The 16,604-nt window shown below is 42.5% G+C and overlaps 1 protein-coding gene across 1 annotated transcript in view; it reads left to right on the top strand.

Annotated features, from left to right (window-relative positions):
* The window catches only part of DNAH14 (dynein axonemal heavy chain 14), a 471,830-nt gene that overhangs the window by 33,852 nt on the left and 421,374 nt on the right, over positions 1-16,604 (top strand). Inside the window, exons 6-8 of the mRNA XM_045010332.1 lie at positions 2,268-2,401; positions 6,293-6,457; positions 14,463-14,575. Of these exons, the coding sequence (XP_044866267.1) occupies positions 2,268-2,401; positions 6,293-6,457; positions 14,463-14,575 (412 nt within the window). The remainder of the gene's footprint in view (positions 1-2,267; positions 2,402-6,292; positions 6,458-14,462; positions 14,576-16,604) is intronic.

Raw genomic sequence — 16,604 nt, 5'->3', positions numbered from 1 at the left:
GGTGTATAAGGAAAAGTTATTTACTTATTCCCATAATACAAGAACTAGGGGTCACCAAATGAAATTAATAGGCAGCAGGTTTAAAACAAATAAAAGGAAGTTCTTCTTCACACAGCGCACAGTCAACTTGTGGAACTCCTTTCCTGAGGAGGTTATGAAGGCTAGGACTATAACAGTGTTTAAAAGAAAACTGGATAAATTCATGGTGGTTAAGTCCATAAATGGCTATTAGCCAGGATGGGTAAAGAATGGTGTCCCTAGCCTCTGTTTGTCAGAGGATGGAGATGGATGGCAGGAGAGTGATCACTTGATCATTGCCTGGTAGGTTCACTCCCTCTGGGGCACCTGGCACTGGCCACTGTCGGTAGACAGATACTGGGCTAGATGGACCTTTGGTCTGACCTGGTACGGCTGTTCTTATGTTCTCCAAAAGATGCCTTTGGTAGATCAGAAGACACTGCTGTTATGTCCACCAGCATCTCTTGGATGCTCTGCCTGTTTCCTGACACAGGAGTAAAAATGCAAGTAGGGTAAGTTCTTCAAATGGTGACTTCTCTGTGGCTGGCTCTGGTTGCTGGGAGAATGCAGACTCAAAAGTCATCTCAGCTGGATGTGTTTGTGGGCTATGACAAATTCCTCTCAAGTGCTGTGGGATGGATAGTCAAGCTTTCCCACAGTGCACCACGAACAATGGACTAGAGTGACTACAGCTGACAAGGTCACTTAGCAGCATAATGCTGTTGGTTTGACTCAGGTCTGCATAGTGCACTGTGGACACACAAGTGAGACCCACGTTCAGAAATTCTACAAATACCAAGCCTGTGGCTTGAGTCCCCCACAGACCTGGCTCTATGTTCCAGTGTGGACCTAGCCTAAGAAACCTCTGTTCACACTTCTCTCCCCACTATTGGATCCTCACCCTGCTGCTGAAGCACCTCCTGCTGGGGGGCCTGGCAGGGATAATCTTACTGATTTTGGGGCAGCTCTGGTGTTTTCACCATGGAAATTAAGAAAACGTGGTATAGTCTGGATAGGACTGTGTGTACTTCAGTAATCCTCCTATGTTCCTACTCCTCTCTTCCCACCATTGTTTTGCTTACATAGGCATTGAACTCTACCACATGGAGTTAAGAATGGCAATTGTCTTGTAGATGGACATAGGTGAGCCTTAGCTCTGACCCATGTGCCCTTCTAATGATGCCTAGACTGGGGAGGAGCTGAGGCTGGCTTCTCCCAGTGAACAGGAAGGCAGACTAGCTTCCCCCAAAGTGGGCTCATATCCATGGAGAGAAGAGGAATGAGGAGACAGGTTAGTCTTTCTGAAAGTCTCCCTACTCTGCTCAAGTCTTAACTGCCAATTTCCTTTCACTACTCCTGGTAATCTCAGTTGAGCACCATGGTGATAGTAAGCTTCGTGTTTCCCAACCCTACCTTCCAGCAACTACCTCATCAGGAGAAGGTGCACAGAAATGCCTTATCCTCATTTCAGGAGCTTACTCAGTTCTCATGAAGGAGTAAGAGAGAGACATGGTGATCCCCTATTGGCTCCAGGGAACATACTTTTAATAGTCCTAGCACTCCATAAACCACAAAGCTCACTAACCTGCCCTGGTGCGTCTCACATTAATATGGAGTAGTGTGTATGGTATTATTAGGGGATATCCTTTAACTAAATAAGAGATATCCTTTAACTTTTGTTATACATTATCATTTTGTTAGTGGTGCCTTCAAGATACTGTGAATTTGTGCTTTAATTAGTTCAGTGGTGTACGTTTCTAATGATAGGTTTTATTGCAGTGGTTCTCAAACTTTTGTACTGGTGACCCCTTTCACATAGCAAGCCTCTGAGTGCGACCACCCTTATAAATTTAAAAACATTTTTTAATACATTTAACTCTATTATAAATGCTGGAGGCAAAGTGGGGTTTGGGGTGGAGGCTGACAGCTTGTGACACCCAATGTAATAACCTCGCAGCCCCCTGAGGGGTTCTGACTCCTAGTTTGAGAACCCCTGGTTTATTGTATATAACAGTCCAGAAATGTAGTAGAGAGATAGATCTGTAAGGTAGGAATAACAGTACTTCCATCTGATATATACTACCATCAGTTGTTCTCATAATTCAAATTAATTTGTGGGTATTCATCCCCCTGGTGAATTTGTTCCTTGATCTTTATTTTACTCAACTATGTACCTTGTTTGGGTATGTATTACAAATGTAAAAAGATTCCTTTAAAAATTGATTTCCCCCCCCCACTCTATACACCAGAACCAACTGACGATGATGTGATAAAGCATATTTTGAGGCTGAGAGGCAAACTTGGCTGGCAAACGATATTACCACCACGTGGATACATAGCTGAAGAGACGAAGGCGACTATAATTCAGAAGATTGCACTTCGGGTAATTTTCTTTATTTTTCTGTTGAATTTTGCCTTGTGAAAATGAGGATTGAATGTAAATTTAGTTAAAATAGTTCTCCCTTGCCTATTTCCTCCCCCTGAACATAATTTTTTCCTTAAATCAGGAGAACAGAATGCTCAGCATGAGTAAAACATTAGTAGGATTGGGGCCTAAACCTTTAAAATCACAAGTGATATAGCCTATGCCTTGTAAGAGGCAGAGACATTCTGGGGAGTGGAAGAAGTGAGACACCTTGAATAGTGATGCCTGGCAGTGCTGTATTTGTCTCCAGATGTCCTGGGAGGGCATAGTAAGAAGTGGCCTTTAATAAAGCCTGTACTGTGAGCAGCATTAGCAGATATTTCTTCACATTCACTGGAGTGCTAATAGCCAAAATATGTCTGTCCCTTTGTAAGTGCAGTAGTGATGGTAAGAGGTCTCCTTGTGTTCTCTCTTCAATAAAGTGCACTCTTACAGAGCCAGACATAGTTTGGGCCTATTTATGCAGAACTGCAAGTTATGCAAGTCCTAGTGGGGCAAGTATTCTTTGTCATCATCTCATCAACAACAACAGAAAAACAGTCTCTTTTCATTAGAAATTCTTCCCTATTTAGAACTGTTACTGATGCCAATGCAGCTGCATTGGTGGTAGTTCAGTGGTAGAAAATGGTTGTTTTTTAAAGTTTAGTGTAGACAAGTAATCTGATGTGCAGGAACAAGGGGCACCTTTTCATCCATCTGGATCTTTGTATGCTGACATTTATATAATTGTGATCAGCTTCGAAAGGTCAACTACTGTTGCAGGAAATCAGAAAAATCTGCTTCATAGTACAGTACTAGTTATTCATTTATTCTTTCACATTTGTTACCATTGACCCTTCATTTGTTAGTATTTTGCATTTTTCTTTAAAGTTCTCAGCATTACATCTTCACTGGTAGAAGCCAGGATGGCAGTGCTAGTGTAGACAGGCAGCTGGTATCTGTTAGCATTATAATCACCAACCGTAATGATGGTAGTAAAATAAGAATATCGAAGAAAAGAAAAAAAAGCCTTAGTTGCTAAGTGGCTGCTCCTTATTCATACACAGATAGTAACAAAATGGAGGCCATTTGGTAAATAAAATTTTGATGTGGAATGTAGGAGGAGATACAGGAAACTTATTGTAGGCCTCCTGTATAAACCACAAGTCTTGAAAGGATTTGATTTTAATCAGTAAAGGCTGATTTCAGTGTGTCAGCTGAAATTATCATTATCAGTCAGCGTGATTGCAGTCCTCCCCCTGGCAGCACCTTACAGCTGCATGGATCAGATGTCAACAGCACAGCAGCAACTCAGAGAACCCTCTGCAGCCATGTTGCCATGGGCCTGCTCTCTCACTCCCCGGTAGGAGACCTGCCAGGACCCAGCCACCCACTCACTCACTCCTGTGACATCAGAACTGTAGAGGGTTCCCTGCAGGGCTGAGTGGCTGCTGACATGTGGTCCCTGCAGGCACAAGGTTGCGGGTGGAAGGCTGCAATCCTGGCAGAGCAGAGTGGAGACTCCTGTCTAGGACAGCAAAGAGGAGGAGGAGAATGAGGCGCCGACAGGAGCTATTAAGCAGTGGGATGGCCTCCCCTGTATTGCGGGGGTCATCTGGGACACTGACTCCCTGCTGAAACTTAAATTAGATTGATTTAAAATTGATAGAAATAAGAAAAAAAAAGGTTAAAAATAATTTCCATCAAAATTAAAAACAATATAAAATTCTGCCAAAACTAATAACTTTGTGGTAGAAGAAGCCTTCCAAATGGTTTGATTATTATTTCTTCCCATCATAAGTCATCAGTGTCAATTATGTGGTTCAAGGTATGAAAGACATTATATATAAAATAAATAGAACACTGGTTTTCAACTTTTTTTTCATTTGCAGACCCATAAAAAATTTCAAATGGACATGCAGACCCCTTTGGAAATCTTGGACATAGTCTGCAGACCCCCAAGGGTCTGTGGACCACAGGTTGAAAACCACTGTCATAGAACATCCAACTTGCGGGATATCTATTAAATTGCCATGTGTGGATAGCTTTTCTAGAGTGCCTGGCATTTGGGATGGCATGAGCTTTATACTTCTATTACCTGTTTCCCTGTAGGAGTGAAAGTAATTGCATTTCTCTTGTATTGCACAGTTGGTTTTTCAGCGCTAATTCTTTCAAAAGTGGTGATTATGCTTCTATATTTTGATCAAAACTGATTGAAGTGATATTGCCTTACTGCAAATTATTTAAGAACTGAACAACACAATACTTGGTTTCTCGAGGAAAGAAAATAATACATAAATATCATGGTAACAGCAATTCAAAATGCATGGAAGGTGTTTAGAAATCTGGTTTCAAATAATATAGTACTTATAACATTGGCAAAGTTTGTTGCATCATAGTAACTGGTTGAGAAGTATAAGGGCTTCCTCCAGTTTTAACACCCTCTGTGCATCTTGATATAGGTAGTAGGAAGCCAGATTTTGAAACATTGACTCCATGAATGACTAGCTAGCTACCTTGTTTACTTGTGCAAATGAAAATTTTGCACAGGAACCTGCTTCTGCATGCAAAATGTTCCTGCCCATTGTTAGAGGCAGGATCAAAAATATACTCTGCAGCTTTGCAACTTTTGATTCAAAAGCTTATTCCTCTATGTCCCTACAAGAAGCATAATAATTTGATAAAATGTAGTTCATTCAACCTGTATTTATGTCATATTTTCAAAACTACTAGATAGTAACAGTATTTAGAACATTAAATAGCACCTTTTTTCTAACATTCACAAAGTGCTTCACAATATTAATTGATTAAACCTAACAATGCTCCTATAACAAGGGTGGGCAAACTTTTTTTGGCCTGAAGGCCACATTGGGTTTCGGAAATTGTATGGAGGGCCGGTTAGGGGAGGCTATGCCTCCCCAAACAGCCAGGCGTGGCCCGGCTCCTGCCCTTATTCTCCCCCCCTCCCCCTGCTTCTCACCCCTGGGACCCCTGCCCCATCTGCCCTCCCCCCCCCGCCGCCCCATCCAACCCCTCCTTTCATTCCTGGCTGCCCCGCCCCAGGACCCCTGCCCCATCCAACCACCCCTTCTCTCTGACCACCCCCAGAACCACTGCCCCCCTGCTACCCCATCCAACCCTCCCCTCCTTCCTGACTGCCCTCCAGGACCTCTGCACCCATTCAACCCCCCTGTTCCCTGCCCTCTGACTGCCCTGACCCCTATCCACACCCCTGTCCCTCACCCTGAACTCCCTTGTCCTCTATCCCAACCCCCCCGGCTCCCTGCCCCCTTACTGCGCTGCCTGGGCTGTTCAGCATAGCAGAGAAAGATCTAACATGATCCAATGGCTGGAAGTTGAAGCTAGACAAATGCAGCCAGGAAATAAGGTGTACATTTTTAACAGTATGAGTAATTATCCATTGGTACAATTTACCAAGGGTTGTGGTGGATTCTCCATCACTGATAATTTTTAAATCAAGATTGGATGCTTTTCTAAAAGGTGTATTCTGAGGATCATTTTGAGAAAATTCTGTGGCTTGTGTTATACAGAAGGTTAGGCTAGATGATCACAGTGGTCCCTTCTGGCCTTGGAATCTGTGAACATTTAAAAAACTCTCCTGTCATGGAACAGAAGAATAATTGGATTGATGCTACTTGAAGAGCTATATGATGTAATAATAGGTAATTTTCCAGCTAATTCTGATGCCATTATTCACCATTCTGTTTTTAGTCAGTCTGTTTGAATTTATTATTTACTTATGGTAAAGTACATAATCAATTTGTAATTATGAAAAATAAGTGGTGCAGTAACTTAAGTTAACAGTTAACAGTTAAGTTAACAGTAACACCTTGTATTCTTTGCTAACAGAGACCTTTATTACTGAAAGATAGTGGAGAATATATATATTGTCTCAGAAGAAGCAGGAACAACCCTAAGGCTCCCTATAATCCATACGATCTTCAAGTTGTGTCTGCAAATTCAGCCAGACATAATAAAGAATACTGGACCATTACTGCTTCATTTGTGTCCAAGGTATCTATATAATAATTTCAGAATTTACATTCACAGCAGTAATTGTAACTCAGGAGTTTTGAAATTTTTTTGTAGAATGTATCCACCCCACCTCCCATTTATGATCGTACAACGTCTCAGTGGAAATTACAGTACTTGCATATTTAAATCATACATTGTGGCACTCGAACCCCTCTAATGTGTGTGCCACACATACAGATGGATGAGTTTGCTACTACTGGCTGCAAGTTAACAGACCTGGGCCATTTTTCTCAGGCAGAAGAGGCTTCTGCTTTTAGACCCAGAGTTCTGGGTTTGATCCCTGCTGTCAACGAGCCATTGAGAGGCATCACATTACACTTATATAAAAAAGTAGTATTGGGAAAGTATTTAAGGTGTTTTTTTCAAAATTGATCAGCATTGGCCTATATTTGCTCCCTTTGAAGTCTCTGGTAAAACTCCCATTGATTTCAGTGGAAGCAGAATTAAGTCAACACTGAGCGTTTTTGAAAATCTCACTCAGTGTATTTTTATCTGCCTTTTAGTGATTTACAGCTGGAAATAAAGAGGGGGAGTCACTGCTGTATGACCAGTCAGCTGTCCATGGACCACAGTTTGGCTAAGGCCTATTAGAAAAAGAGCACTGCAATAATCTGTACAGTCTATTTCGGTGGTGCTGAACTTGATGGGGAAACCTGGGTTATTTTCCATTAGCTTAAAAGGTCTCCTTTAGCACAAGTACTAGTAACTTGTAGTTTGGAAAGATAGACTGAATGACTTAATAGGTTATGAGTCACTGTCCCTATGGATGCTCCACTTCAGGTGTGTGCATGTCCATGCGCTTTCAATCAGAGATTCTTGTCAGCAATATCTATTGGCCTGTGCCCTACACATTCTCATACTCCGGTACAAGAATATACAGGGAGGGAAGGATATGCCACCGCCCCCCTCCTACCTTCACCCCTGGTAATGACACCTATAGCTCCTCCACTGGAGATAGATGATATTGCCTCAGACATTTCCATCCAAGTTTCCACCACTTTCCCATTCAGCCTTCCTCCTTTAAGGTATATCCCAAGGACGAGACCCCAGGAACTAGTCGATGACTGACTTGTCAACCTTAGCAGGAACATCCTTGGGGCCCCACTCCTTTTCCTTATGCCCCCACAGCATTTTTCTTTTTGGACACCTTGTGCTCCTTATGGTGGCCAATTCTATAAGGTGCCCTCATGCAAGAGGACCTACGAAATCAACAGCCACTGGCACCTCAGGATTCTCTTCCCAGGAAAAGACACTTTCATCTAACAAATCCTCTTCCTCGCCAGGAAAGATGGTTAAGCTCCCACCCCCATTCTCCATGGGTGACTTCAAGATCTTACAAAAGTTTAGGAAAAAGAATCATAGAGTCCTTGTGGATCCCCTTGGAGGAAATACAAGTATTGTGCTCCCGGGTGGATATTTTGCATATCTCCTCTCAGGCAAGGCAATCGTGCTCTGTCAGTGATGCTTTACTTACTATCACGAGCCTGATATAGGAAACACAGGTAACCATTCCAACCACATGCTGACAAAAAGTACTATGTATTGTCCATGGATTCGGAGTATTTTTCTCCCATCCCGCCCCTAACTATTTGGTAGTTGATACTGTTAATGAAAGGAATAGGTGGTATTGGTCCAGACATCTCCCTCCAGTAAAGAACTTAAGTGCCTGGACCATCTCAGTTGCAAAAGCTATTCTTCAATTGCTCTATAATTTAAGATTGCCAGTTATTATGCCTTGATGGTGAAATATTACTTTATAAGTTACAGCAAATTCTCACATTTTATTGATTTGCCCCAAGACCAGAAGGAATAGTTTCAAACTCTCATTACTGAAGGCCAGATGATTGCCAGATGTTCCCTGTAGACTTTTCTTAATGTGGCAGACATAGCCTTGTGTTTTATGGGAACTCTGTGACAACTCTCTTATGTCAAAAGACCTACTGATCTCTTTGGTATTGGACTACATACTATTTTCCTGTCATCATTAAATTGGTGGGAAGAACCTTTGAAAATCTGGAAGGAAGCATCCTCTTTCCAACATTGCCACCAATACACTGGCTCACTAGTCTGGGATACAGTGTAAATTAAACTAACTAGAGACTGAAAGATTGAGTGCTTGTGAAACCAGATAACAGGGAAAATAAAGAATCTTGGGGGTTCTGGCTGGAAAAGAGACACTGACCTTATTCCATTAGCTTTAAGATTTCTTCCAGACCTGTAATGTATAAACATTATGGATGTCCCTTTTTATACAGTATGCCTATAATCAGGACTCACCATGAAGAATTCTGTTGTCCACCCAGTCCTGAAGAGGCCATCACTAGATTCAGTCAACCTTGCCAACTACTACTTCTTGTAGTACTCCCTTTTTGAGGAAGCTAATATGAAAGATAGCGAATAGCAGTCCCAAAGTTCACCTGTCCACTGGCTGTGACCTTAATCTTTACCCAATCAGATATCAGTCCAGGACATGGAACTGAAATGATGCTGATGGATGATCTTCACATTCTCATAGACAAGGAACAATCATCTGCTCTCTTAGATTTCTTGTGTTTTGATTCAGTTGATTATAGGATGCTGCTATCTCATCTGAAAGATGGGGTAGAAGTCAAAGGAAACCGACTCAATAGTTTAAAGCCTTTGGGGCGTCACTGGTCATGGTGAACAACTGTCACTTTGCTTATCAGAATCCTTACATGTGAAGTGTACTGTAAGGCTCACTTCTCTCCCCTCTCCTATTCAATATTTACATGCAGTCACTAGAAGAAATTGACACTCCACGTGCTCAATTACCAACAAATATGCAAATAACAGCTCTGTTTATCCTTTACTGAGGCCCTGATTTAGATAACCATCCCTAAAACTCACTGAAGTAAATTGGGATTAAGGATATGCTTTCCAATATAGAGATGGTCTTAAGCACAGAAGTAATTTCTTGATTTGTGGCCACAGCATGCACATTGTTATCACACAGCTATCCCAGGCTTTGAATAAGATAAAAACATGGATGAGGATGAATTGGTTGAAGTTAAACACAAGCAAAGTGAAGGTTATGATATATTGGTTGGCAGAGGATAATGAAATGAAAAGCTTGCTGAAGAACTGGCTTGCCCCATTTATGTTGCCACTAGTCAATATATATCCCCAAATAATCAACAGCATCTGCATTCTAGACATCTTTATGGACTCCCTACTGATGCTGAACTCGTGTAACACCAGTATTTCAAGACAGTTCTGCAACTCAGCACCTGATATACAACAAGTGTGAGTGCACAGAGGTAACTCTCAAAGAGCAACGATTATTGATGTCACCTCTTTCTTAGCAGAAGTCCTCACTGAGATGCTGCTGCTTAGGTCCCTCTTCTGAGTTGATACAGTTAATTTAAAACCCTGTATGAGTAGCTGAAATTGTTCCTTCCACTGTTCATTACTTTGCATGTATCACTATTGAACTCGGTCTGCACTCATGTTGTCCTTTCATCTAATTTGGTTAAATCCTTTTGAAGTTCCTCACAGTCTTCTATGTATTTGACTAACCTAAATAACTTTATCATCTGCAATTTTTGCTGTGCCACTGCTTGCTCCCCTTTACAGATCATTAGTAAATGTATTACACAACACCAGACCTCGTACACAGCCTTTTGTTGAGGGACTTTGTCAAAGACTTTTTGAAGAGCTAAATAAATTATGTCAATACAGTTCTGCTCTATTAGGATGTTAAAACAATTGTATAGATTAGTGGCACAATTTTCCTTTGCAGAAACAGTGCTGGTTAGACCTTTTCATATCAGGCTCTTCCAGGTGTTTTATTCTATTTTTTATTATTGAGAGTGCATCATTCTCTCTCTCTTTCTCCCCCCCCCCACTTCGACATTGAGTCAAGTTTAAGCTGTTGGTCCTTCAGTCAGGGGCGGCTCTACAAATTTGGCCGCCCCAAGCAGTCATGCCTGGGAGGCGCCCCCGAGCCGCGGGAGCAGCGGACCTCCCGTTGGCATGACTGCGGAGGGTCCGCTGGTCGCGCGGCTTGGCTGGACCTCCCGCAGCTGCGGGCGGTTCGCTGGTCCGGCGGCTCCGGTTGAGCTGCCGCAGGCATGCCTGCGGGAGGTCCAGCCGAGCCGCGGGACCAGCGAACCGTCCGCAGTCATGCCTGCGGGAGGTCCACTGGAGCCGCCGGCCGAGCGTCCCCTCCGCAGTCATGCCTGCGGCAGGTCCGCTGCTCCCGGGGCTCCGGTGGCGCCTCCCAGGCATGACTCCCGCAGGCATGACTCCGGCAGGTCCGCTGGCCCAGCCTGCCACCCCCCCCGGGAAAGGGCCGCCCCAGGCGGGTGCTTGCCCCGCTGGGCTCTGGAGCCGGCCCTGCCTTCAGTATTCTGGGTTAGAATACCTAAAAGATCTCCTTCAAGGATTCTGAGCTTCAGGAAGCTCTGTCCTTACATGAAGCCTTCAAACTACAAGAAACTCTGTACTTTTACTTTTTGAATAAACTGTAATGACCAATGTCCCTATAGTGTGACTGTCTAATCTAGTTGCATTTCTAAAGCACCTATCATAGTAATGTCTAACTACTGTTTCCTGGTGCAGCTAGCAGAGATTGTTAACCGTTATGAATTGTGTGGTGGTTATGGCTAGAAAGTGAAATGAGACCATCATACTCACTTTTAACTGTAATTTAATCAGAATTTTGACTGAAGATCTCTTAATTAAAAAGTTTTATTGTGCACTAATCCTCTCTGAAATGCAGCCTCACAATCACATAGGCACTATGAAGCAAGATATTTGACATTACAGAGAAGATTGATTTCCCCCCCCCCCCCCGAAATCCTCTTCCAGTAAATATGATGGCAAGCCTTTAAAGCCTTATCACCAGGCACACCTCTACTCCAATATAATGTGATCCTCTGGACCCAAAAAAATCTCACTGTGTTATAGGTGAGATCGCGTTATATCTGGATAGGGAGAGGAACCGCTTCCTGCCCCAGCTTACCTCCGCTCTGCCTCTGCCTCTTCCCTGAGTTGCGCCGCTGCCGCATCGCTTCTCCCTGCCTTCCAGGCTTGCTGCGCCAATCAGCAAGCCTGGAGGGGGGGAGAAGCGGAATGGTGGCGGAGCACTCAGAGGTGGAGGCGGAGATGAGCTGGAGTGGGGAGCAGTTCCTCTGTGCCCTCAGCGCCTTGCTGTGCCCTCTCCAGGGCCCCCCCACCCCAGCTCACCTCCATTCCACTTCCCACGAGCATGCCGCAGCTCCACTTCTCTGTCCTACCTCCCAGGCTTGCCGCACCAATCAGCTGTTTGGCACGGCAAGCCTGGGAGGGAGGAGAAGCGCAGCTGAGCGCGCTGGGAGGAGGAGGAGGAGGAAGTGGCGGAGCAGAGGTGAGCTGGTGCAGGAAGCAGTTCCTCTGCGCCCCTCCCCCCTTATTCGCTGCGGCCCCCCGTCCCAGTTCACCTCCGCTCTGCCTCCACCTCCTCCCACGAGTGTGCCACAGCTCTGCTTCTCCTCCCTCCCAGGCTTGCCGCGCCAAACAGCTGATTGACGCAGCAAGCCTGGGAGGGAGGAGAAGCGGAGCTGCAGCGCGCTGGTGGGGGGAGGCAGAGGCGGAGCGGAGGTGAGCTGGGGTGGGGGGCCCTGGGGAGGGCCGCAGCGAGTAACGGGTGGGCGTGGAAGAACCGCTTGCGATAACACTAATTCAGATATAACAAGGTAAAGCAGCCCCGTCCCCTGGAGCGCTGCTTTACCGCGTTATATCCAAATTCACGTTATATAGAACCACATTATATCGGGGTAGAGGTGTATGTCATGAGGTATAAGATGGGTCAGACAGACAGATCCTCTTTCAAGTGTTGAAGTATCAGTTCAGTAAAAACTGATAGCATTTCACACAAAGACCGATCCTTCTTATAGGATGAGACTTGATTGTCTTATCACTTTTTGCTGTGTAGATCACATTCTGTCCTTAACTAAAGCCCTGTATCTGTGACTTGATTCAAATTGCAGATAAAGGTATTGCTATGTTTTAAAAAGAATATAAGGAAGCAATCCAGGAACAGTTATGTTGCCTGATGTCAAGACCTATTGGCTTTGTCTGACTCTGCATTAATTCTTGAACTGTTTCCTGTGCATGCAGAATGCAAACATAACAAAGTCAGGCTTGATTAGTCTTGGTTTTTATTATTGTTTTTTAATATTCACAAGAACAGTTATGTCTTAGATTCCTGTCTTATTTTGGACTGTAAAGGGGAACTTAAGAACCATTCAGATTGTAGTAATTTAAACAAAATGATAGTTTTATGTGCTCGTCTGCCAAAAAGCATCCTTTGGATCAATTGTATACTGCGTGCTTGGAAAAAAAATATTCTGCATTAAACAGTATTGACGCTTTATATAAAAAAAGAGCTTGGTTCAAAAATGCTTGTTTGCTACTAATAGCATAATTTAGCAGTAATAAATACTGATTTGTGTTATCCCTACTGTGATAGACCCAGGCCAGTTGGGTACAGCAGAATAGCAGAAGGCAGATATACTGGCCACTGGATTAACAGTTTTCTGTTCCCTGACTGACCAGAGCAGGGGCTGCTCCAGGCTAATGAGAACACCTGACTCTAATTAACCTGTAACGAGTCAGGTGAGGCCATTCAGTTAATGTGACCACCTGACTCTAATTAAGGCCCTGCTGATACTATAAAAAGGGCTCACTCCAGTCAGGCAAGGGAGAGCCAGGGAGCCAGAGGAGAGGAAGTGCGGCTGAAGGGCTGGTTACTGAAGACACCCTCAAACCATCATTAAAGGAGCCCTAAGGTAAGGGTGAAGAAGGGAGAAGCAGGAGAGTTGTGGGGAAGTGGCCCAGGGAAATATAGCAACTCTGGCAGTGAAAGGTTGGCTGCCAACAACTGCTACCATTAGGGTCCCTGGGCTGGAACCCAGAGTAGAGGGCTGGCCCGGGTTCCCCCCAACCCACCACTACAGGAACAGCTTCTGGAAGGGGAAGTCAGGTCCTTGTCAGGACAGGAGGCTGAACAGAGACTGTGGGAGTTCTCTCACCAACCTCCTTGCAGCCTATGATGAAAAGGGCTCAGTAGACTGTAACCCTGGCCCTAGAGAGAGAAGGGCTACGTGGAGGGTCATAGTGAGCCACTGAGGCTAGCATAAACTGCCTAGAAGCGCAGGACCCACGTGAGCAAGGTCAGAGCTCTGCCACACTACATATAACTGATTGCAACAGAAAATATATTTTATATAAATGTACTTTATTGCTGAAGCTTTTAATTATCTGTTTTTTCATACCTACTTAATTTGTAATTTGAAATTAAATATGAGGAAAGAAATAGAACAGTTAATTTGCTACCTATAAACATTCTGTACCTTTTACTCTTTTTGAGTAGCATAGAAATCATGTGAATCGAGAGTCACAGTGCTAGAAACAGATGGTTTTATATGTATTCCAGTCAGCAAACAATGAAACACGCTGTGTCCATTTGTATGGGAATACAGAGAGAGGAGGGATATATTTGTGGAGTTGTAGAAAAAACAAAAATGCAAAATTTTGGCTATCTGCAGTTAGCTCTGCTGGTAACATAGTATGTTGCCATGTAGGACTCCTTGATTAATATCCAGCCTAATTTATTCTCTCACCTCAAACATGAAGGGTCTCAAAACATTCAGAAGTACGGTACTACTCTTAGGCACTGAGAAGGGCACATACTATATAATTTGTGAGCATCCTCTAGAGCCTGGAAGAAAGGATCTTCATGATCCTACACAAGCATAGCAGCTCTTTGAGCTGCTGTTTTTCTGTTTGCCTTCTATTGCCATGCAACTGCTATTACTAACCGGATTTTGTTTATTAGAGCAGTTAATAAAATGTCAGATTTACTGTGTAGCTAATAAATTATGTATTGCAATAGTGGAAACTCCATAATGTCTCAAACAAATGCTTCTTGAACTCCTGTTTAAGATGAAGTAATGACTATTTTTTATTTCATTTTTTCTAGTTTTCTGTAGTACACAAAGCAGAAGAAATGGAAATAATTCCTGTAATGGAATGGCTATGTGAAAGACAACTTTATTACATGATATGTAATTTTAATGTGTTTTCCAATGTCAGGTAAGAGAGAGAGAATTAATATATAAAAATATTAGAATGTATTGTAATCTAACTTAACAATGCCTTTTTAAAAAAACCTACTAATATCATGCCTGCAATAATTTGTCAGTTTCATAAATTGATATTTTTCCATAGTTACGTTATTTAAGGATGACCAACAAAGAAAAAAAAATGTGTGCCTTTTTTAGGTTCCCTTGTGATGTAGGGTGTGTGTGTGTGTGTGTGTGTATATATATATATATATATATATATATATATATACACAGAGAGAGAGAGAGATATTCCTTTTTCTTTTTTTGTGTGTGTGTGAAAATTTTTTGCTTCTTTATTTTAACCTTAGACTATCAGGTATGCCAAGCCATCTTTTTCATTTTTGTCAGAAGACTTCTCAAAATCAGGTGTATGGTATGCAAAGTGGTTTTAATCTTTCTTTCATGATAAAGAATGCATGAAATGACTAGCACTACTCAACCCACATGTAGAATGCTGCTGAGCAGTCTGTTATGTATTAAAGATAAAGCAAAATCTTTGATACTAAAATTGTCTTGTTCTTCTGATTCGGTATTGTGGATGCATCCATAACAATGCCATAGTTAAAGGTTGAGTTGAACATTTCACTTAAAGCAAGATTTAAAATCCCTCTATTGTACATTTTGATTATGTGGGCTTCCATTATCAATGTTTTACGGTTCCTGGCTTCTGATTTATATTCATTACTGTCAATTTCCTGTGTCTTCCATTTGTCCATAAATATATAGTTTTAATAGCTGTCTTTACTTCCCCTCTAAATCAGGTCAGTTTTTTTAGCCAATACAGCCTTCTTCCTTGGTTGTGGCATTTAGGCTTCTAGTAAAGAGTTCTTAAACAATTCCCAATAATCATTTTGCATTTTTCTGGTTAAATTATTCTTCACAGTTGATTTGGCTCATAATTGTTTTACTGGTCTGGACTTTATTCTGTTTTCACATTATAAATGTGATCAAGTCATGATCACTTGTACCTTAAGCTATCATTATTTTTTAGTTCTGTGATGAGTTCCTCTGTATCTCTCAAGGCCAAGTCTTATACAGAATCCCCCCTCATGTTGGCTACAATACTTCTTGAGTTGGGAAATTATCTATAATATTAAGAAATTCCAAGGATGTTTTAGTACTGGCAGCATGAAAGCTCCAGCATATGTCACACAAATTGAAGTACACAATGATTAAGCAGCTTTTTTCTCTACACATTGTAGATAGGTGCATAAGGAATCAATCAGCGTGTTCCCTAATGTGATATGGTAGTCTGTAGCAGGCACCAACTAAAATGCCATCTTGTGCTTTATCTGTTAGAACATTGATCCATAAGCATTCAGGATCATTTTCTTCTGAGATATTGGTGATTCAAACAGGCAATGTCAGTTTTAACATGGGGTGCCTTCCCTTTTGCTTACTCAGTCCTTCCTAAATAGGTAATAGCTCTTGATTTTAACATTCCAATCATGAATTATTCCACCAGGTCTCAGTAATACCAACTATATCTAATTTATGCTCATAAATGAACAATTCCAATTCCTCTTGTTTGTTACCCAGCCTCCTAGCACTGGTCTATAGTTAAACAATTTCTTCTCTTCCTGTCCTTTGGTTCCTTGACTAATTTTGTTCTTGATATCTTTATTCTGTTCTGAGAGCTTATATCACCCCTCTTTTTACCCTCTTGTTTTATTAGTTTAACCCCCTCCTGGCTACTCTGTCCAGCCTGTTCCTGAGGCAGTTGGTTCCCCTTCTTCTGTGGTGGAGGCAATCCAGTCTATACAGCCCTCTCTCCCCACAGAATGTGAACCAATGTTCTACAGAACCAAAGTCCTCCACCATTTATCTAGCCAGTGGTTCACTTTCAGAATCTTCTGCCTTCCTTCACTTGCAGGACAGGCAGGATCTCAGAAAAAACATTATTCTTCAGCCCACTTCCAAGTTCCCTGCAGTCATCTATTATCTGTGAGATATTCTATGACTCTGTGTCATTAGTGCTGATATGGACCATCACCAGT

Source organism: Mauremys mutica, chromosome 3 (assembly GCF_020497125.1).
Source record: "Mauremys mutica isolate MM-2020 ecotype Southern chromosome 3, ASM2049712v1, whole genome shotgun sequence".
In the NCBI taxonomy this organism is placed as follows: Eukaryota; Metazoa; Chordata; order Testudines; family Geoemydidae; genus Mauremys; species Mauremys mutica.
Note: the sequence above shows the minus strand (reverse complement) of the source record. Positions and strands in the feature narration are given on the sequence as shown.